The 24,252-nt window shown below is 37.7% G+C and overlaps 1 protein-coding gene across 10 annotated transcripts; it reads left to right on the top strand.

Moving 5' to 3' along the window:
* Positions 1-1,904: 1,904 nt before the first annotated feature.
* LOC138327024 (mitochondria-eating protein-like) lies at positions 1,905-23,848 on the top strand (the record flags this gene model as incomplete). 10 transcript variants are annotated; one of them, XM_069273010.1, is given in 13 exon segments in its annotated part: positions 1,905-2,010; positions 7,009-7,243; positions 7,752-7,847; positions 14,192-14,437; positions 15,567-15,605; positions 16,037-16,168; positions 16,537-16,551; positions 17,745-17,958; positions 18,316-18,474; positions 20,443-20,618; positions 21,085-21,214; positions 21,555-21,690; positions 22,943-23,848. In XM_069273010.1, coding segments are annotated over 13 exon segments (1,698 nt in total), but the record flags the coding sequence as incomplete, so codon positions are not given.
* Positions 23,849-24,252: the final 404 nt, after the last annotated feature.

Below are 24,252 nucleotides of genomic sequence, written 5' to 3'. Positions count from 1 at the left end.
ATGAAAGAAACCCTGGAAAAAGCCCGTCAAAAATACAGGTAAGCATTAATATTTATAGGGGTAAATATATATGGTCATTTCAAAGTAGGTGATTATCTTCTAAGGAAATATCAGACACTATATATTAAGCTCCAAGTGGCAAAGGTAACTTGACCTGAAATTATGGTATATTAGTATCATATCAACATGATTTCAAAACAAAAAATATTGATCGACATAGCAAGAGTACAAGTCTGTCTAAACAATACATTGTACACCAATAGTCAGGGGAGACTACTGAGAATGTACGTAACCTGGGCGGAATGCAGACATGATGCCTGGTATGCAATTTAAACAAATAAAAATAAACATGACTAGAAAAACTTATATTTCTAAATTGCTATCTGCAATAAAGATTTAAGATTCACAAAACGCGTCAAACGATACACTTTTTCGACCAAAAGCTAAAAACTAAGGTATTTGCTCCCTCAAGCAGAATGCTTGATACATAAATAATATAAATCAAATTCAATGTGTGAAAAAGTCTGATATTTGTATCATAGAAATTGAAGTAAAAATTGTATTTGGCGAATGTCTAGCGAGATTTGAACACTTCCCATCTAGAGTTTTTGTCCTTTCGAAATTCAAGTCGAACACCCTTTGGAGATTCCCTTATCGCTGTTTGGAGACCATCATCCTTTCTCATCTTGTATGCGACTTTGGCAAGCTCAGAGCGCTCCTTCTTCAAGGTGGCGGGTAGATCAGTGCGTACTGACATTCTGGAGGATCTATCGATATTTTTCGCAGCAGCCAAAACCAAGTTCCTGATTTTTATCCGAGTGAATTTGACAATTAATGCATTGGGTCGTGATTTGTCAGCCTCGTTAGTATCATCATGGATGAGTTTTGGAATTCTATGCGCGTTAGCGACCGACAGTAAAATAGATTTAACTAGATCAGCGTCAAGTTTAAGAGACGATTTCATGAAATCACACAGGGTATCTTCAACCACTTCATTACTTGGCTCATTGACACCGTAGATTAACAAATTATATTTCCTGCTACGGAATTCCTGATAGATTAGTTCGTTTTCAAGAAGAGATATACGCTCTTCGAGCTCACTGATATGTGTTTTCTTCACGCTTACTGTTTTGAGTGATTCGATTTCTTGATTTACGAAACTCAGACCCGACTCAAGTTCTTTCATCACTTTCCTTCGATTGTAGCGACTTTTTCAAAAACACAATCAATTCTACTGGTGAGTTTATTTGTAGATGAGACAATAAGTTCTTTCAAATCTTTGTTTGTTACCTCAGTGTTGTGTACATTTGTGCCTTTCTCCTTTTCTCGGCTACTGTTGCCTCTCGCACACGTGTTTTGCCTGGAGTCCGCCATTTTGTTTTCTGTCAGAGTACTATCCTCTCCAGGAGTGCTCTCGGGAGTAGTGTCTTCGCTTCTTAGAAAGTATTTTGCGATCTGATGATTCGGTCTTCCCTTAGAATTACCCTTTGACCCCTTTCCGTGTCCATGGGGCATCTCCCGGGTTTAAGTTTCTCAGCCCATGTGAAGGCACGCCATTTTGCCTCAAACCGGAAACCGGAAGTCGGTTTAATATCTTATTATCAGACAGGGGCACTTAATGATATGCCTTGTTTAGATGGTGAAGAAAAGCCAGAGTAACCTGAGAAAAAACACCACCAACCATTGTCAGCATCTGGCAACTTCCCCACATGAGATTTGAATACTTGTGGTAATATGTTGGGACATTTTAACCACTTGCCCACCCTTTAGAGGGGAGTTTTTACTGCATATATAGCTTAATGAAACATCAAAATTGTAATACATTTCTAGCTAAGCTAGTAAAGATTAATAAACCTGATTCACATTTATTTCTTTAAACATATTTTCTGAATTTATATTTCCAGATCAACACATGTGATCAGAATGTGGCGAGGTGTTGTGAAATCATTGAGCTTAACGGCAAGGTCCAGGGACAGCTCTTCAAACTCCTCAGTGTCACTGCTGAGGCCGGTAAGTCCGAACATAACTTTGTCAAAACTCCTTAACATTTTTTTTTTTTTTTTAGATATTCTCTTATCGCCATTATTTACCTTATTTCATATTTCAAGCTCATTTTCAAATAGCAATGAGCCAACTTTTTTCCATTGCTGAAAAAAATATTGCTTTAAAAGAAATGCTGGTTTAAATGTTGGTTGTTCAAAAGAATTGCTGATTTGAATTTTTCTTGGACTACAGTTCTTGTCTTAACTGTTGTGCATCTATATTTGTATTATCACACAATGTAATGGATCAGTATTTCTGCTGAACATCTGCTGATTTTCTGAATGCAAATTGAAATACAAAATTATTCAAATATTTCCCATACAAACATGCTTGAATTGTTCTGTAAGAGTACAGCTCGGGACACAATAGAACTCAGACACCAGTAATACACCATTGTATACACAAGTCTTAAACAATCGATACTCTAATGGAATATACTATTGGTGATAATTTATTTATGTTAAAGGTCGCTGAAATCACTGTTTTGGAACGGAGCAAATAAAATGGGCCAATTGAATTTACAATTTGATGTTAACTATAGCCCATTGTTTGTATCAATATACAGCAGGGTGTGAACACGTCCAGGTTTATTATACATAGTCAGTGTAAGTTCCTTGATTAGTCCAAACAAGACTTGTGGAAATAGGACTTCATATTCACTAGGCCAAAGATCAGAAATAACCAATGTCAGGCATGTTAATACATCATTGTCAGTAACTGATAAAAGACTTCCTTATGATATTGGTTTGCTTTAGAAAGGTTTCAATTTTCCAGACATAAAATGTGATGAGAATGTGGATATTATCTTTTTCCCCCTGTTATTGGCTTCATTCTTCCTGTCTACCTAGATACTGTCACTCTTTTGGCCTTGGGTTTGTGTTTACCCCGTGAGAATGACTTTAGGACTTACAGCATAGATATACATCATTTGTGTAACATATAATCAAGAAATAAAGGATCCTCAACATCCAAGAAGTGTTCTTTTTCCTTTATTTTGGTCAGGATATTGATGTGGTCGACATGTTTCGACCGCTAGGCGGCCGTCATCAGGATCATCTATAACGTCATAATGTTTACTTAACAACTGTAACCAATTCGAACCGCAAATGTGTACTTCAGGGTAGATAAAATTTGTAAAAGTTGTCCTGATGACGGCCGCCTAGCGGTCGAAACATGTCGACCACATCAATATCCTGACCAAAATAAAGGAAAAAGAACACTACTTGGATGTTGAGGATCCTTTATTTCTTGATTATATGTTTTCCACATAAGAAGGAGCCCTACTGAATACCGCAAGGACGCAAGGTATCTATCCATCAAGTGTACCGTTATTTGAAACAAGATGAACGTTGGTTCTTTTCTTCATATCTTATTCCCCTAGTGTAACACTTTTATGTTAAGGATTAGAACAAAGGAAGAGAAGTTTGCTTTATCACAAGGCTGTGTACCTTGCTGGTCGTAATTTTCAATCTTCTTCAGTAGGGTACCACTAAGTCTATTATATCATGTTGTCATCATGTTCCGCACCATAACAAGAAATAAGATACAATGAACCTTTGATAATCCGGACACTTTTGATCCTAGCCTAAACTGTCCGGATTAAACATTTTCAGATTTAGCTAAATTCTGTGTTCTTAGTCAATGTATCATGTATTAGTATTACAGTAATCAGTTCCCTAACATTTCCGTTGGAACTATTGGCGTACAGATTATCAGGGGATCATTGTAGTCTAGTATACTGCAGCCCCCTAAAGCACCGAGCACATACCTACAGTTTTTTTCTCAGCTATTATGATAGGCCATTAAGTCAAATGATTTATATGTTTGATAATATCATTAAAGATAATTAATAGAATGAACTTGCATTCATGTAAGTGCGTATTGCATTAGATAGTCTGTATGGGGGCCTGGCTATCATTAAGTCCTGCCTCCTCCCATTTATCTGTTTAATATTCTGTGTTATACTGTTACAGGTGGTCTGTATGGGGGCCTGGCTATCATTAAGTCCTGCCTCCTCCCATTTATCTGTTTAACATTCTGTGTTATACTGTTACAGGTGGTCTGTATGGGGGCCTGGCTATCATTAAGTCCCGCCTCCTCCCATTTATCTGTTTAATATTCTGTGTTATACTGTTACAGGTGGTCTGTATGGGGGCCTGGCTATCATTAAGTCCTGCCTCCTCCCATTTATCTGTTTAACATTCTGTGTTATACTGTTACAGGTGGTCTGTATGTGGGTGTGGCTGTCATTAAGTCCCGCCTCCTCCCATTTATCTGTTTAATATTCTGTGTTATACTGTTACAGGTGGTCTGTATGGTGGAGCGGCCATTATTAAGCCCCGCCTCCTCCCATTTATCTGTTTAACATTCTGTGTTATACTGTTACAGGTGGTCTGTATGGTGGAGCGGCCATCATTAAGTCCCGCCTCCTCCCATTTATCTGTTTAACATTCAGTGTTATACTGTTACAGGTGGTCTGTATGGTGGAGCGGCCATTATTAAGTCCCGCCTCCTCCCATTTATCTGTTTAACATTCTGTGTTATACTGTTACAGGTGGTCTGTATGGTGGAGCGGCCATCATTAAGTCCCGCCTCCTCCCATTTATCTGTTTAACATTCTGTGTTATACTGTTACAGGTGGTCTGTATGGTGGAGCGGCCATCATTAAGTCCCGCCTCCTCCCATTTATCTGTTTAACATTCTGTGTTATACTGTTACAGGTGGTCTGTATGGTGGAGCGGCCATTATTAAGTCCCGCCTCCTCCCATTTATCTGTTTAACATTCTGTGTTATACTGTTTACAGGTGTGGTCTGTATGGTGGAGCGGCCATTATTAAGCCCCGCCTCCTCCCATTTATCTGTTTAATATTCTGTGTTATACTGTTACAGGTGGTCTGTATGGGGGAGCAGCCATTATTAAGTCCTGCCTCCTCCCATTTATCTGTTTAATATTCTGTGTTATACTGTTACAGGTGGTCTGTATGGTGGAGCGGCCATTATTAAGTCCTGCCTCCTCCCATTTATCTGTTTAATATTCTGTGTTATACTGTTACAGGTGGTCTGTATGGTGGAGCGGCCATTATTAAGTCCCGCCTCCTCCCATTTATCTGTTTAACATTCTGTGTTATACTGTTACAGGTGGTCTGTAAGGGGGCGTGGCTATCATTAAGTCCCACCTCCTCCCATTTATCTGTTTAACATTCTGTGTTATACTGTTACAGGTGGTCTGTATGGTGGAGCGGCCATTATTAAGTCCCGCCTCCTCCCATTTATCTGTTTAACATTCTGTGTTATACTGTTACAGGTGGTCTGTATGGTGGAGCGGCCATTATTAAGTCCCGCCTCCTCCCATTTATCTGTTTAACATTCTGTGTTATACTGTTACAGGTGGTCTGTATGTGGGTGTGGCTGTCATTAAGTCCCGCCTCCTCCCATTTATCTGTTTAACATTCTGTGTTATACTGTTACAGGTGGTCTGTATGGTGGAGCGGCCATCATTAAGTCCCGCCTCCTCCCATTTATCTGTTTAACATTCTGTGTTATACTGTTACAGGTGGTCTGTATGGTGGAGCGGCCATCATTAAGTCCCGCCTCCTCCCATTTATCTGTTTAACATTCTGTGTTATACTGTTACAGGTGGTCTGTATGGTGGAGCGGCCATCATTAAGTCCCGCCTCCTCCCATTTATCTGTTTAACATTCTGTGTTATACTGTTACAGGTGGTCTGTATGGTGGAGCGGCCATCATTAAGTCCCGCCTCCTCCATTTATCTGTTTAATATTCTGTGTTATACTGTTACAGGTGGTCTGTATGGTGGAGCGGCCATCATTAAGTCCCGCCTCCTCCCCATTTATCTTGTTTAACATTCTGTGTTATACTGTTACAGGTGGTCTGTATGGTGGAGCGGCCATCATTAAGTCCCGCCTCCTCCCATTTATCTGTTTAACATTCTGTGTTATACTGTTACAGGTGGTCTGTATGGGGGCCTGGCTATCATTAAGTCCCGCCTCCTCCCATTTATCTGTTTAACATTCTGTGTTATACTGTTACAGGTGGTCTGTATGGTGGAGCGGCCATTATTAAGTCCCGCCTCCTCCCATTTATCTGTTTAACATTCTGTGTTATACTGTTACAGGTGGTCTGTATGGTGGAGCGGCCATCATTAAGTCCCGCCTCCTCCCATTTATCTGTTTAACATTCTGTGTTATACTGTTACAGGTGGTCTGTATGGTGGAGCGGCCATTATTAAGTCCCGCCTCCTCCCATTTATCTGTTTAACATTCTGTGTTATACTGTTACAGGTGGTCTGTATGGTGGAGCGGCCATCATTAAGTCCCGCCTCCTCCCATTTATCTGTTTAATATTCTGTTTTATACTCTTACAGGTGGTCTGTATGTGGGTGTGGCTGTCATTAAGTCCCGCCTCCTCCCATTTATCTGTTTAACATTCTGTGTTATACTGTTACAGGTGGTCTGTATGGTGGAGCGGCCATCATTAAGTCCCGCCTCCTCCCATTTATCTGTTTAACATTCTGTGTTATACTGTTACAGGTGGTCTGTATGGTGGAGCGGCCATCATTAAGTCCCGCCTCCTCCCATTTATCTGTTTAACATTCTGTGTTATACTGTTACAGGTGGTCTGTATGGTGGAGCGGCCATTATTAAGTCCCGCCTCCTCCCATTTATCTGTTTAATATTCTGTGTTATACTGTTACAGGTGGTCTGTATGGTGGAGCGGCCATCATTAAGTCCCGCCTCCTCCCATTTATCTGTTTAACATTCTGTGTTATACTGTTACAGGTGGTCTGTATGGTGGAGCGGCCATTATTAAGTCCCGCCTCCTCCCATTTATCTGTTTAACATTCTGTGTTATACTGTTACAGGTGGTCTGTATGGTGGAGCGGCCATCATTAAGTCCCGCCTCCTCCCATTTATCTGTTTAACATTCTGTGTTATACTGTTACAGGTGGTCTGTATGGTGGAGCGGCCATTATTAAGTCCCGCCTCCTCCCATTCCTCGGTAGTAACTTCTTTACCACTGGAGGAGCAGTGACAGCTGATGCCAGTCTGTCTGTCCTTGCTGAGGCGGCCGGTAAAAACAGGGAGCTGGATGAACTCCAGGATATGTATGAGCAATCCCTACAGGATTTGGAGGTGGACCTTGATAGTAAGAAGGCGGAGCTACAAGATGTCAGAGATGAGTGAGTGATGATTCTGGGAATGGACAGTATGTCTGTCTATATATGATGGTGTTTGGGAGAAAGGAAGTTATGCTTGTTATAGTTTAGGAATCTTGATTTTGCCATTGAAGGTGATCAAAAAAATTGTAAATTATTGGATGGAAGAAGAGGATGGGATTATGAAATAATTGTTGATATTGGAAAGGAAGTTTTGGATATCAATTAGGAAGGTAGTTAATTGTACATTTTCAGGGATATTCTTTTTATGGATATAAGTAAATTGTTGATACAGAGTAGGGGATGAGTGTAGTATTCAACCACATCAACTGGTCTGGTGTGGAATGACACTTGCTCTTAACATGCTGCTGATTTTTCAGGCTTTTGGATGCAAAGAATGAACTTAATCGCAGCATGCGCTCTTCACAAAGTGACAAGATGTTCCTGGAAACAGAAGTACAAGAGTTGAGGAGAAAGTAAGCACCTTATTTTAATTACCCTGTTTGATTTAACTTTTCCTCTCCTTCCACAGGCTACAGGATACCAAGGAGGAGCTCAACCGAACTCTCCGCACATCTACAAGTGATAAAATGTTAACAGAGGTCGAAACTAGAGAGCTAAGGAGGAAGTAAGACAAAATTATATACATAAATTGTGGTCATGGCAACCATACTTGTGGTGACGACAGTTTCTCGCTTCTCCATAGCTCCATAGGTGTCTCTAACCCAGTCATGCATTCCTTTTCGTCTATTAACCAGGAACATGTTGATTTCAGTTTCATTTTTTTACTGGCTGCTGTCATAGGAGACTTTAGACTACATGCTTTGAAATATCTTTTTATAATAATCATCTATCAGTGTTACTTTTGGAATAGTTTGGCTGTGAATTGCATGGTACACTTAATGCCAGTAATCGTTTGGGGTTTTTTCCCCTTTCTTATTATTGCATATTCATCTAGTTATTTATGATTAAGAGATAAATCTTCAAATATACTATTATAATACAAGTTTTATTGAAATTTTTTTTGTTTTCAAGAATATGATGTTTTTCAAGGGAATTTGGGAAAAAAATACAGTTCAAAATGGGGATCTATCGCAAAAGATTTGTCATTAGACACATAGGCTGCACTCTGTCCTCCATGTTTATCACCACTCTATGTATATACCTACACAGCACTCAACCATCCGTATATCGTCTGTCAGTCCTATGGGAGCCCTGTATGTATAGTGTCATCTATAAATATACCTCTGTCATATGTATTGGTAACGGTATCTCTACTCTACCTGCTCACTTATCAGAACTTCTCACTAGTTCTAGAGAAGGACAAATTATACAACTGTATCCTTATCACTTGTAGTTTTATCATGGGAACATACTTAATGTGGATATTAAAAATTTAGAAAAACCATCTATATTCCGAGTTGAGGGTGACGATGAAACATACCTTTCATGTGTAGTTTAAATGAAGTTTTGGAGAATTGAAAGATAATTGTCTTTCCTAAGGTAAATTGTGTGTATGATTCTATATGAAGAGTTCCCACTTAATAATCTCTATATATTGTAGTCATGTAACTTTATCAACCAGTACCAGTATATCTTAGGTATATAGCAGTGTAGCTTAACCTTGATATTCAAACAGAGGGAAAATCATATTTAGTTCAGTTACGATTAGAGATGATAGAGAAACTAGGTGCTTTTGTTTTTTATGTGAGATGGGAAATGGATAGGGTGTTATTGCACGGCTGGCATGATTAAGCATTGTTTCCATGCATGTGGCTTTGCACTTGTTTTAATGATTTCAGATTTGGTGTGAAATATGTTTTTAGGTCATCTGACCGAAGTTCAGGATGACCTATTGTCATCGTGTTTCGTCCGTCGTCGTGCGCCGTCCGCCGTGCGCCGTCCGACCCCTAGGGGCTGAGGGATGACTATTTATACAAAAGCCTACTCCTCCTTAACCCTTGAGCGGATTACATCCATATTTGGTGTGAAACATCATTGGGGAAGGACAATCATATTTTATATAAATGAGCCTGGTCCGACCCCTAGGGGCTGAGGGATGGGGCCCAAAAAAGGGCAAATTTTCTTAATTTTAGCTTTAAAATCCTACTCCTCCTTCATCCTTGGATGGATTTCATCTATATTTGGTGTAAAACATCGTTGGGGAAGGACAATCATATTTTATATAAATGAGCCTGGTCCGACCCCTAGGGGCAGAGGGGCGGGGCTCCAAAAGAGGAAATTTTCTTAATTTAAGCTTTAAAATCCTACTCCTCCTTCATCCTTGAATGGATTTCATCCATATTTGGTGTGAAACATCATTGGGGAAGGACAATCATATTTTATATAAATGAGCCTGGTCCGACCCCTAGGGGCTGAGGGATGGGGCCCAAAAAAGGGCAAATTTTCTTAATTTTAGCTTTAAAATCCTACTCCTCTTTCATCCTTGGATGGATTTCATCCATATTTGGTGTGAAACATCATTGGGGAAGGACAATCATATTTTATATAAATGAGCCTGGTCCGACCCCTAGGGGCTGAGGGATGGGGCCCAAAAAAGGGCAAATTTTCTTAGTTTTAGCTTTAAAATCCTACTCCTCCTTCATCCTTGGATGGATTTCATCCATATTTGGTGTGAAACATCATTGGGGATGGACAATCATATTTTATATAAATGAGCCTTGTCCGACCCCTAGGGGCTGAGGGATGGGGCCCCAAAAGGGCAAATTTTCTTAATTTAAGCTTTAAAATCCTACTCCTCTTTCATCCTTGGATGGATTTCATCCATATTTGGTGTGAAACATCATTGGGGAAGGACATTCATATTTTATATAAATGAGCCTGGTCCGACCCCTAGGGGCTGAGGGATGGGGCCCAAAAAAGGGCAAATTTTCTTAATTTTAGCTTTAAAATCCTACTCCTCTTTCATCCTTGAATGGATTTCATCTATATTTGGTGTAAAATATCATTGGGGAAGGACAATCATATTTTATATAAATGAGCCTGGTCCGATCCCTAGGGGCTGAGGGGTGGGGCCCCGAAAGGACAAATTTTCTTAACTTTAGCTTTAAAATCCTACTTCTCCTTCATCCTTGGATGGATTTCATCCATATTTGGTGTGAAACATCGTTGGGGATAGACAATCATATTTTATATAAATGAGCCTGGTGACCCCTAGGGGCAGAGGGGCGGGGCTCCAAAAGAGGAAATTTTCTTAATTTAAGCTTTAAAATCCTACTCCTCCTTCATCCATATTTGGTGTGAAACATCATTGGGGAAGGACAATCATATATTATATAAATGAGCCTGGTCCGACCCCTAGGGGCAGAGGGGCGGGGCTCCAAAAGGGGAAATTTTCTTAATTTAAGCTTTAAAATCCTACTCCTCCTTCATCCTTGAATGGATTTCATCCATATTTGGTGTGAAACATCATTGGGGAAGGACAATCATATTTTATATAAATGAAATAGATCCGACCACTATGGGCAGAGGGGCGGGGCCCCAAAAGGGCAAATTTTCTTAATTTAAGCTTTAAAATCCTACTTCTCCTTCATCCTTGGATGGATTTCATCCATATTTGGTGTGAAACATCGTTGGGGAAGGACAATCATATTTTATATAAATGAGCCTGGTCCGACCCCTAGGGGCAGAGCTCCAAAAGGGGAAATTTTCTTAATTTAAGCTTTAAAATCCTACTCCTCCTTCATCCTTGAATGGATTTCATCCATATTTGGTGTGAAACATCATTGGGGAAGGACAATCATATTTTATATAAATGAAATAGATCCGACCACTATGGGCAGAGGGGCGGGGCTCCAAAAGGTCAAATTTTCTTAATTTAAGTTAGATCCTACTCCTCCCTCATCCTTGGATGGATTTCATCCATATTTGGTGTAAAACATCATTGGGGAAGGACAATCATATTTTTATATAAATGAGCCTGGTCCGACCCCTAGGGACAGAGGGACGGGGCCTAAAAAGGGGAAATTTTCTTAATTTAAGCTTTAAAATCCTACTAGTCCTTCATCCCTTGGATGGATTTCATCCATATTTGGTGTGAAACATCATTGGGGAAGGACAATCGTATTTTATATATATGAGTCTGGTCCGACCCCTAGGGGCTGAGGTGTGGGGCCCCAAAAGGGCAAATTTTCTTAATGTTAGCTGGCCCACTTCCTGTTTTCAGATTTTGGTCTCCAATCTCAATGAAAATTGGTCTATAGGGGTTTAAATTAATGCCGAACAACATGCAAACATTTTCATTAAGTCTTTGGTTTTCCAAGATGGCCGCTGGCCCACTTCCTGTTTTCAGGTTTCAGTCTCCAATCTCAAGGAAAATTGGTCTATAGGGGTTTTAATTGATTCTGAAGGGGAACTTTAGGTGAGGACAATCATATTTTATAAAGGACCGAGCTAAGACCCATGGGGATAGTATGGCGGATGTCCAAAATGGAAGCTTTGCTGAAATTTGGCTTTAAAATCCGTAAATGGGTTACAACCATATATGGATGAAGGGCTACCAAGTTTGTTCAACGAATGACATTTACCTATTTCAGAAACTTACATATTCAACTAAGGAGTTCCTTGTATTGTTTATATTAATCGTTAACCAATACTTTATACTGTGACTTTGTTGTTTTGTGCAATGAGTCAGATGACCGTTAATTATAAGGCCCATGGGCCTCTTGTTTATGTAAATAATGAATTGAATAAATACAAAGAAATTTTCCTTTTTATAGAAATATTAAGACAATCACTTGACAAAGTATGAACATATGAGTCATTCCTGGTAATGGTTCACACTTGAACAGGTTATGTGATTTTTTCATGTACCAGGAATTTTCTTAATTTAGTTTTCACTTTAAAATTGGATATGCTCTTACTGACATTGATTTAGAATGTATATGTTGATGTTAATAATGAATTAGTTGTTGAATATACTTCATGTTTTTTTGTATTATGTATATGTCACATGATTTATGTTGCTATATATATAAACATTTAATTCACCAATAATTGAAGGAATACAATTGTTCCAATATATTGTAATTATGACTATTGTGTACTAGTGATAATGATCACCAGTGATCACTGGTACATATACTACACTCTACACCAGCACCTTGTATATCACTCCGTCTAATGTCTGTCACCATAACGCTACTGTGATGAGCATCTCATTTTCAAGTTTAAAGAAAGATTATGGATATTGTTAAAAAAATAAAATAACTGATCAATTTTCTGATTGACTGTATAAGGAACAAAGACATTACGGTTGTTGGGTCAGGTCGAAGCTGGACAGGTTTTAGCCTGTAAGGCAACCATCTTTGTTACAGGGTTCGTGTACAGATTCCAGTGTTGTTTAACCTTTGATATGACCTGATAACTTTAATGCTGTAGTTCTGCCGTCTCATCACAGGAGCAAGTCACAGCTACTGAGTCACTTATAGTCACTTAGGTCACAGCTACTGAGTCACTCATAGTCACTTAGGTCACAGCTACTGAATCACTCATAGTCACTTAGGTCACAGCTACTGAGTCACTCATAGTCACTTAGGTCACAGCTACTGAGTCACTCATAGTCACTTAGGTCACAGCTACTGAGTCACTCATAGTCACTTAGGTCACAGCTACTGAGTCACTCATAGTCACTTAGGTCACAGCTACTGAGTCACTCATAGTCACTTAGGTCACAGCTACTGAGTCACTCATAGTCACTTAGGTCACTAGTCACAAGGGCTACTGTCACAGCTTTAGACCAATAGTGACTTGAATGACCACCAGATAACATGCCATGTAATGGTCAGTACAGCTACTAGTTGTCACAGATACCTAGCCACCACATTATAGTCACTGTGTAACAGTGTCAAAGCGGCTGAGCTATTGTACGAGTCACAAGGGCTACTGTCACAGCTTTAGATCAATAGTCACTAGAATGACCACCAGATAACATGTCATGTAATGGTCAGTACAGCTACTAGTTGTCACAGACACTTAGCTACCACATTATAGTCACTGTGGCTGAACCAAAGTTATGGCCACGGTGTGGCCACTATCACATTCTCGTAGATATTAGTGGCACATGTATACTAGAGCTTGCTAATCTGCGATAATCACCAGCTTTACTACTATATAGTATTTCAGCCTTTGACACAATGCCAATATTCCACCATTGTTACAGATATCTTAGGCCATATAAAAATTTCAATGAATAGCTTCAGTAGATCAGCACATTTGTAAACCTACTACAACACAAAAAATGCTAAGCTAATCAGATTTGATAGGGACAGAGGCACACGCATGTTGCTGGCATTTGTCACGCCTGGCCAGAAGTCATTATAGTAGGCTGTGTTGGTGTGTGTTCATTCCAGCAGTTCTATTATGGTGACTTAAGTACAATGTAGCATGTTATTGTAAAGTTAATTGTGTAGATCAACTAATTACAACTGTAATACACAGTCTATACAGGGAGCTGTAGTGTTATGTAGAACTATAGGAATTACTCTCACAATCGACCAATTTATTTCACTACCAAAAGCCGATAGTAACAACAGTAAAATTTCAAGGCTAATATGACTTTGTAGAGATTTATAGATTTAAAGTACTTCATGAAGTAGTCCCTTTTAAAAGAAGTCTTTTTAATCTGTTCAAAACTTTCTCTTAGTTTACATAATATTTGTATTTCACTAAACAAATCATTCACTGCTACATTATATCTATAATGCACAACTTAATAAAAAGAAACGTCTAAAAATATGTGACATTTGATGCATCATTAATACAAGATGTGACATAAAAATAATCCTGTGTAAATATATTTTACATGTACACAGGCGTAAAAGTAATCACTGCTATTGAATGATATTTTCTGCTGATGAGTTGATGGAGTTTTTCATTATCTTTTCATGTCACTCATTATTGGTATCGTGCTACCATCAAAATCATCATGGTGTGTTTTCATGTTTTTTTTAGACTTGCACTAGCTGAGGATGAAGTGCGTACATTAAGATCCAAAGCAGGATTGCTAACTGATTACGAAACCCAAGTTCGTCGCTTGCGTGATGATATCGCATTGCTTACCTCTAGGAGAGATTCATTGTACCGCTCGTCCTCATCCATGTCATTGCCCCTAAAGGATGACACTTATCTGTCATCTCATTCTCAATTAAAAGATGACCCGCCCAAAAAGAGTGAATCTTATAAAGATCACAAGTCTGGGTAAGACTGGTAGCCGGACCAGCTGTATACGGTCAAGAGCTTTTGTAGCAAACTTCAGTGTGACTCTGCTTAATCATGTGGTCCAAGTTCTTGAATTTAAAATGATCAACCTGATTCCAAATTCAAAGCTGGAACTGGATAAATTCAATTCTTTCAACAAATAAAACAAACATAAAATAAGTCAATGTGGAAAGAACACCATTAAGTGTGTTAAAAATCTTGAAGATCCGAGAACTTTGACCACACTGTTAAAACTGCACTCATCCTTAGCGCTAGCCCATCATGTGTGTGTCTTTCATTGTACTCACTCAACTCAAACGCCAACATCATAGTCACCATTGCTATCTGCCATACTCATCCTCTCATTGACATATACTCTAACCTAAAGCCTACTTACCTGAGCCATCATACTGCTAACTAGCCATTAACTAAGCTGAGCGATTTTACTCCCTAACAAACCATCACCTAACTAACCCGAGCCATCATATTTATTTTACAGCGTCTTTTTGTCCGTGGCGTGGGAGAAGGGAGCTTGGATAACGTGTTCTCTGTGTATTGTCTCTATACCCATTCTTGTACAACTAGAAGAAAATGTTCGTGGTGTGAAAACTTAATTTTTATCTGTGTGTCATGAGAAAAAAATTCGTAATTTCTCTTAAAAAGAAGTTTATATTGAATTTACTTTTGTTTTAAACGGAGTGTGTTTTGTTTCTAAGTAGATGTCAAATACTTATCAGACGGAGCTTCATTTTTGTTTTTATTTGTGGTGTTGGTGTTTTAATATGCTTTTCATTCAACACTGTGAAAAGAAATTTTGATTAAAAGGGAAATTAATTACTGCTATTAAATGAAAGTTTTGCTGCCAAAGAAGAAATGATAAACAATAATGAAAAAAAAGATATCTTTCTATTTGCTGTATGGTTTTCTATTATCTATTGAAAAATAAAGAAAGAAAGAAAAGGGGAAAAAAAATCGAAACAAAATAAAAAAAAAATAAACAAAAAAGAAAAAACATAAAAAATGGAACTAAGATCGATTTGAAGCCATGATTTCAAAGATTTTTTTTTTAATACTTAATAATTTTGATGATTTTGGCTTTTATATGATGTTCAATGGTTTGTCATTGTAGAGAATTAGAGGATGATATCGTACCGCGACTAAACGATTGGTAATACAGACTCTACTAAAACATGCTAATCAACTAAGGCAGTGGTTTGATGTTACAAAGGCTTGACTTTGCATGTTAATTCATATTGAAACAAAAACTTAAATATAAAGATTCTACATGCAATTTGATTTGGATAAGAATGTCATCATTTTGACAAGTGAAAAACATACTGTGATTGGCAAGCTTGTGAATTGCATTTTGCATTGTTTTGAGGTATTTTTTTTTGCGTATGAAGATTTTTGATACCTTTGCTTTCTAGCATCAGTGGATAAATGCAGATTAATGCATGGCAGGACAATTAAGCTTTATACAATTTGAGACATTTGCTGGTGGTGACACAAGAATGGGTTAGATGACCACAGAGCTGTTCGTCCACTCACCATGTATCTATATATGTAACCCTGGACAATGTCCATCCTTGTCTTCCCTAGGCTGGCTGACTCCCAGGACGAAATTGTCAAGTTACGAGCTAGGTCTGGTCTAGTAGATGATTATCAACGGGAGTTAAGGAATCTTAGGGACGAGCTGTCTATTGTCAGCTCCAAAAAGAGCTATCTAGATAGGTAAGCCTCCTATACTTAGGGTGACGGAATATAGACCTATATCACCATCCCTTTCCCTAAAGCTTTCTGGACATTTTTGGAGCACATTGGATCACTCATAAATAAGCATATTTTTCACTGTGTGGTTCTTGATCATTCTGTATTTGTAGTTAGATCTTTTTGGTTGAATTACCATCTAGTGTACTAGAAATAAAGATAGATTTAATTACCATGGTATCTGCTGATGATAGTAAATATATATATGATGTAGTATTGTGTGTGAATTGGCTATAAAATGTACACCAATTGTCTTCATGAGCATAAGTCCTACGATAGCTCGCTAACATGTAACAAAAACTTAACCTATTCATTTCTGATTTCATCATAAGCTCTAAACCACAAAGGTAAGCCATTTACACCTGCTTGGAATCTCATCTACTAGTTAGAACGCCCTGAAATCTACAGGTTCCAATTCTCCTGCTTCTAAACTATTGCCAAGGAAATCTAGTTTAATTGATTGAATTTTAAAAATTAATTTTTGAACTTGATATCCAATGACCAAGGTCTCAAATCTTGGAAGAATATCACACTGTGCCTTTTTCTTTGCTTAAAATTTTATTAATCTTAAAAATGAAATCTTACGGAGGATAAACATTGATTTTCCTTCAGTTTTAAGGAATGTTTGAGAGAACAAAAAAACAAACAAGGCAAATTCAATCTTTCTGATTTCCTCAGTTAATGTACAGAAATACAGGAGAAAAGTTGAAACAGGAATTCAAACTAATGCTTCTCAATAAATAAAGATACTAAATGGGTATTAATTTTAAATTATATAAAAGAAAACTTTGTGATCAGTCAAGTTTTAAAATTATCATACAATGATTTTGGGCTGACACTCGAGTTAAATTCTCTTACAATGATTTTGGGCTGAAACTCGTGTTAATTCTCTTACAAGGATTTTGGGCTGAAACTCATGTTAAGATAAATCGCTTACATTGTTTTCGTATTGGAATTCCATTGACCTTCATTATTTTATCCTATGTATTCTGAGTGGTTATATGTAGTGATGGTTTTGGTGGATTAATATTGTAACCGCGGAGACAGCCCTGGGATTGATATTGTCCGGACTCTGTATTCCTAATCCCAGTCTCTCCGCAGGCTCTAACAGTTCATTGTCTATTTCAACAGGAAATACCAGACAAATATTAACATATATAAGCAATATAGAAGTAACGTAAAATTAATTTGTCACATTGGCTTATTTGCATGATAGATATCGCACTTCTATAAACATTTGACACATTTTTATTTTGATATTCAGTTTTAATCTCTTTTAATCTGAATTTTGATTGTATAGTGTCCATTCATAAGTAACAGTTATCAATAAATATACATCACTATCAACTTTCATATGATCTTTCATGAAAAGGTTGAATTTTCAATTTCATAAGGTGATTGTCTGACAAAGTTTAAGATCATTTTATCAATTTTTGAAGATAATATAATTTATCAATATAACAATAATCAAGGAAGCCATTTTGTGACCTATTGACCTCCGTGACCTTGTTGATGTATACATTGGCGTGTTTGTCTACAGTGACATTTTAGGATCTCTGTCGCGGTACTCCTACTCTCCACGTATCTGCTCTCCCCTGTCCAGCAATGATACTGTCCAGAAAGTGAGACAACACAACCTCGTCTCACAGTTCAACGACATGTTCAGCAACCAGCGACTTGATGCCATGGATACGCTGCGTCGTTACTCAGACGACTATGAAAACAACCAACGTATCATCTTCCTTGCTGTACAGGTTTGTTTACTTATTTCAAGAAATCAGTCTTCTAGAACTTTTTAATAATAAAAACAAAAACAGTGTTCCAAGTGACCCCTTGAGATGCAACCCTACTAGTAAATATATCAGTTATCCCCCTTGAGCTGTAAATTTAAATATGACTTACCTTATCTTACCCAAGTTCGGACTCCGATCTAATAAACTACACATATCAGTTGTTTCCCCTTAGCTATAAACTTAACATTCACCTCCCTTGAGCTGTAAACTCCTATTATTACTCATTGATGTAATTTTGACTGATTATCTCCCCTGACCTGTAAACTGTTTACCTGCGAGTTATCTCTCTTGTCTGTAATATCTCCCCTGATGTTGTAGGAAGCCTACTGTGCAGCCAAGTTGGCGTTCCGTCAGTTTAAGATGAAGGTTCGTGCTAACCTGGCGGCCACACACATTGGACCAGAGACTCTAGAGGAAGCTGTACAGGACTACATCAACAGGAACACAGACCTGTACGATCTTCCAGGAATGGTGTCGGTAAGTCACTCATTTTGATTAACTCAATAGAACTTTCAAATGTCATATCAATATTATTTCTGTGGTATTGCTTTGCTAGGAGAGAACTTGCCATGAAATTGTTTATTGTTTAATCGTTTTCAAGTTATCATTGAAATAAAATTTTGTTGAAATTGAAATTAAAATTGCTTTGCTGTGAATATTCACCATCAGTAAAAGTCTGTTTTTAATGTTTCATTTATTGTTTGACAGTTAGTGCTGTTGTACTTGTTGAGAGTATTATATTTCGAGTGTTTTACTTTGGATATGTTAGTGCTGTTGTACTTGTTGAGAGTGTTTTGAAGTTGTGTGTTGTACTTGTGAGAGTGTTTTACTTTGGATATGTTAGTGCTGTTTGTACTTGTTGAGAGTGTTGTATTTCGAGTGTTTTACTTTGGATATGTTAGTGCTTTTGTACTTGTTGAGAGTTTGTATTTCAAGTGTTTTACTTTGGATATGTTAGTGCTGTTGTACTTGTTGTTGTTGTACTTGTTTGAGAGTGTTGTATTTCAAGTGTTTTACTTTGGATATGTTAGTGCTGTTTGTACTTTGTACTGTTGAGAGTGTTGTATTTCGAGTGTTTTTACTTTGGATGTTGTATTTCAGTTACTTGTGCTGTTGTACTTGTTGAGAGTGTTGTATTTCAAGTGTTTTACTTTGGATATGTTAGTGCTGTTGTACTTGTTGAGAGTGTTGTATTTCAGTGTTTTACTTTGGATATGTTAGTGCTGTTGTACTTGTTGAGAGTGTTGTATTTCGAGTGTTTTACTTTGGATATGTTAGTGCTGTTGTACTTGTTGAGAGTGTTGTATTTCGAGTGTTTTACTTTGGATATGTTAGTGCTGTTGTACTTGTTGAGAGTGTTGTATTTCGAGTGTTTTTACTTTGGATATGTTAGTGCTGTTGTACTTGTTGAGAGTGTTGTATTTCGAGTGTTTTACTTTGGATATGTTAGTGCTGTTGTACTTGTTGAGAGTGTTGTATTTCAAGTGTTTTACTTTGGATATGTTAGTGCTGTTGTACTTGTTGAGAGTGTTGTATTTCGAGTGTTTTACTTTGGATATGTTAGGCTGTTGTCTGTTGAGAGTACTTGTATTTCGAGTGTTTTACTTTGGATATGTTAGTGCTGTTGTACTTGTTGAGAGTGTTGTATTTCAAGTGTTTTACTTTGGATATGTTAGTGCTGTTGTACTTGTTGAGAGTGTTGTATTTCAAGTGTTTTACTTTGGATATGTTAGTGCTGTTGTACTTGTTGAGAGTGTTGTATTTCAAGTGTTTTACTTTGGATATGTTAGTGCTGTTGTACTTGTTGAGAGTGTTGTATTTCAAGTGTTTTACTTTGGATATGTTAGTGCTGTTGTACTTGTTGAGAGTGTTGTATTTCGAGTGTTTTACTTTGGATATGTTAGTGCTGTTGTACTTGTTGAGAGTGTTGTATTTCGAGTGTTTTACTTTGGATATGTTAGTGCTGTTGTACTTGTTGAGAGTGTTGTATTTCGAGTGTTTTACTTTGGATATGTTAGTGCTGTTGTACTTGTTGAGAGTGTTGTATTTCAGTGTTTTACTTTGGATATGTTAGTGCTGTTGTACTTGTTGAGAGTGTTGTATTTCAAGTGTTTTACTTTGGATATGTTAGTGCTGTTGTACTTGTTGAGAGTGTTGTATTTCGAGTGTTTTACTTTGGATATGTTAGTGCTGTTGTACTTGTTGAGAGTGTTGTATTTCGAGTGTTTTACTTTGGATATGTTAGTGCTGTTGTACTTGTTGAGAGTGTTTTACTTTGTTGACAATGCTGTACATTCTAATACTATGTATAATGATACTAGACGCTGCTCTTAAAACTGGTGTTTGCTGTGGCTTGGCTAGCTGGCTTCTTACTAATGGAATGCCCCACCACATCAGAGCAAATAATTTATTTTGCACCCTGTAAATCAGTTTGCCATTTCACAGGATGTGATTCGTGCGCTGAACCGTAACCCCAAGATCTACCTACCCCCAGATGTGACCTTCGCCATCATCCAGCCATTCATCCGCGAAGGCTGTAAGCTTGCCTGGCAGATGAATGCTCTTGCCCACCCCCTGGACATCTCTGTGGCCTCTGATGCTGAGTTGTTTGATGACAAGAAGTAAGATATTCCACGAAAATGGTTAACATTTAAGAAGGTTTAAAAAAAAAAAAAAAGGATGTCTTTGTTTGTGTTATGGCATAAAGTCATCAGATTTCTAATATCGGTAATTTATATTCTGTGGTGAAATAAAGTTTTACAAATACCTTATCCATCTTCTACTTGAGGTAATAACATTTTTGAAACAATAGCATTATTGTTTTGTCTCTTTAGCAATGATTTAGTTTGCAATACATAATGAATAAGAAAAGATCACTCAACTAGGTATCTTTCCTTTTACATTTATATTTCTTTATGAGTATGTTATAGTGAAGTGAAACTAATAAAGCGCAGTCTTATGATGAGTATGTTATAGTGAAACTAATAAAGCGCAGTCTTATGATGAGTATGTTATAGTGAAACTAATCATCAATTTTCCATTATTTACGCAGTAGAAATAAAGCACGGTCTTCTGTCTGTTACTTAGGTACAGGAGGAGTTACGACTCGGAGTACACCGCCCCTCTCATCAACCATCACATCTGGCCTTGTCTCATCCAGGGAATCAAGATCATCACCAAGGGGGAGGCTGTCACACGCCGTGGTGCCTCCCTAGGGGTAAGTTATCTCCCCTTCCTATGATTTCTAGACTCTGTATATGTCTTCCTTCTTTATCTGACAAAGATTAAGTCTCTTTCTAAATTTCCATGGGAACCCTCTGATAATACCGTTTTACTTGAACTGTTCAGTAGTGATTGTCCCCCTTTAGATTCTGCATGATATCTGGTGAAAGATTTTTAAGTTTAATCTGTGATATGATTTGATTTAACAGTTATGTTGAATGCATGCTTCTGTCTTTCTTAGACGATTTTTATCCACGTTTTATGTTGTTATATTTAGTTTTTGTTGGGACACTCCCCTCCCCTCTCACATTCATGTGGTGGGTGCTTTATTTCAGGGATCCAGCCGAAGGAGCAGGAGCCCTACTAGGTCCCGTTCCATCAGTCCTCGTCCACGCTCCCGCTCCCGATCTCTGAGCCCCACTCGTCGCAGTCGCTCGCCCAGCCCACGACGAATCGGCGCCTACACCTCAGGTCTGTGGTAACACACACCACCTGTCAGCCAGTCTTTAGCAGCAGGCTCCTATCTACATTTTCTACCTATAGACTCTCTGCTTTGGTCGCCATGGCGATCCTCACCCCAGCTAACACTGTTGGTGGTGGACCAGAAAACCTATATTTTTATGATAGATTTAATTGTATGTGCTATAACTTGTAAATGTGTATGGGACATGGTGGTGACCCTTTGTATATATCGTGTGAGCATGTATATAACCTCCCAACAGGAATCTTATAACTTATTGGAATGATAGTTAATCATTATATTTGTAACTCATATCCATTATCAGGAGTGGAAAGGTCATTTTATGCAAGAAAAAATTGAATGATTTTAAATTAAATATTATTATAAAATATGTTTTGTTTCCCAGTAAACACACATTAGAAGCTGAGTGTTATGAGATTTACCTTTCTGATGGTGTGAAGTTTTGCTGTGAATGACCTCTGCACATTTTACTGATCAGTATAGTATATATTAATGACTTATATTTGTAGATTTAAGTTTGTATTGTGTGGTATTAGACTTTCCTGTCTATTAATAAAGTGTAATGGGTCTGTTTCAGTAAACTGAGATACTGTCTTTCCTTCTGTTGTATATAAATAGTATTGACTCCTGTCGCTGTCCACACCAGACCTGCCCCCGGTACTCCGGGCTGAGTCTCTGGTGTGATGGTCGGCATGGAAACATCTAACTTTACAGTATTTAATCACCTGTGTGTTATTTCTGTGTGCTAACCTAATTTGACCTAGTGCAGGTCATACTGTCCAAGCAACTGTGATATACATTTATTTATTGTTTCTTCTTGATTGCACAATCATTTTTTTCTTTAATTACTCTCACTTTTCCTGATGTGTTATGAGCCTCTGTGTATGTATGAGGTCTTTGTCTGTCCCTTTCCAAGCCTGACACGGCACAATCTTGTATTAAAGGAGGGATGATGTCACGTTTTTGTGTTAAAATCATTGGAAAATCACCTTTGTATCAAGCAAAAAAATGAGTTCAAAGATAATGTTATTAATTTCATAAGTGCTAGTGATTTGATGTAGATATAATTTGAAGGCAAATTGTAACTTTTGATTAAACTCTCAGAAATTGATAATGTTTGGAGTGAGAAATGTAACAATGTAAGACTTCTGTAGGTCGAGACTTTTCAGTTTGTATGGATGTTCTATCAGTCCAAGTATGATATAATCTGACAAGGTGTTGATATATCGACTCTTTTTTCAGACCCGGTATATTAAACGGTGGTAGTGGGAGATTGTTGATCATGTTTACGATGGAGAGGGCGGCCATATCATCCCAACATCACATCATTGGACACAGTGGTTACGATTGTTTCATAGTGAATGTTTATCACTAGTGATATCTGTCCTCTATCTACAGAATTCTAACACTCCTGTGATTGGACTTGCACAGAAATGTTTTATCTAACATTTGTTTTGACTCCCTACACAATCTGTTTTGTTTAAAAACCCTGTCCACTTTAAAACTGTCGACAGAGCAGTGAAACTCTACATGAGGCCAAATTTGTGTTGAAATTTGTGTCTGAAAAACTTTTCAGGAAATTTTCTCAGAATCATTTGTCTAGTTTTCATCATTGATAATCATTAAGCAAGTTTTTTTTTGTTTTAGGATTTTGGGTGTTTTATCTTTCTGTGCCTACAGGGCCATCATAGTCTACATATAGCTGCTGTGATACTGATGATAAAGCTAATATATTTCATACTTATATTATTATAGATATATTTATTTTTACTGTTGAGTTGAGTTTACATGTTGAAGTAGAAAGTGCAGGCATCATTCGTCCGTCCCAACTCATTAAATATACCTTTTAATGTTTTTTTAGTCATAATTCATTGTGATATATAATATATATAATTATATAAATGGTATTTTTTATTAACAGGGATGTACCTAATTTAGGGAAATTGTTAAATGGTTTTTGTGTGATATTTCGTAGATAGATAAAACCATGGGTTAGTAAACCACCTGGAGCGTGTACCACTAGATACTAGCACTGTGAAAGGAGAAGTTATTTTCGTTGAGGAAGTGTTGAAGGAGCACTGCACACCTATACCCATTGGCTGTACATTATTGTAGATTTTATACAGTAATAAAATCTGTTTACCATCACCTCTCGTTGTCTTGTATTTCCCAGGTAGTAGTCTTGCTGTACACCAACTCATTTTTGAGGTGACATAATTTTTGCGTTTCCATGCCTTAGTACTTTTTCATGGCAATTTACCTTCACATTTAAGAACCATAAGTTTCCACTGCACCTATGCTTTACACTTTTTATGCACCAGTGCATTTTTGCGATTTCTACTTGTCCATGAAATCTGCAAAATTTAATCACAATGCGAGAGTTGGTTTACAGTATTGTACTTCCACTAATGAACTTTTGTATGGTGCAGGTCACATTTCAAGGCCAAAGGTCATGCCTAACCTCTTAAGGGTAAAGAGGGAAAAAACAGTACCTTGATCATCCATTTTGAATCTTCATGTAATGAGGTTATCTGTGGGATCTCGAAACTTAA

Source organism: Argopecten irradians, chromosome 7, assembly GCF_041381155.1.
Source record: "Argopecten irradians isolate NY chromosome 7, Ai_NY, whole genome shotgun sequence".
NCBI lineage: Eukaryota > Metazoa > Mollusca > Bivalvia > Pectinida > Pectinidae > Argopecten > Argopecten irradians.
The sequence above is the reverse complement of the archived record's forward strand: the minus strand, read 5'-3'. Positions and strand labels throughout refer to the sequence as shown.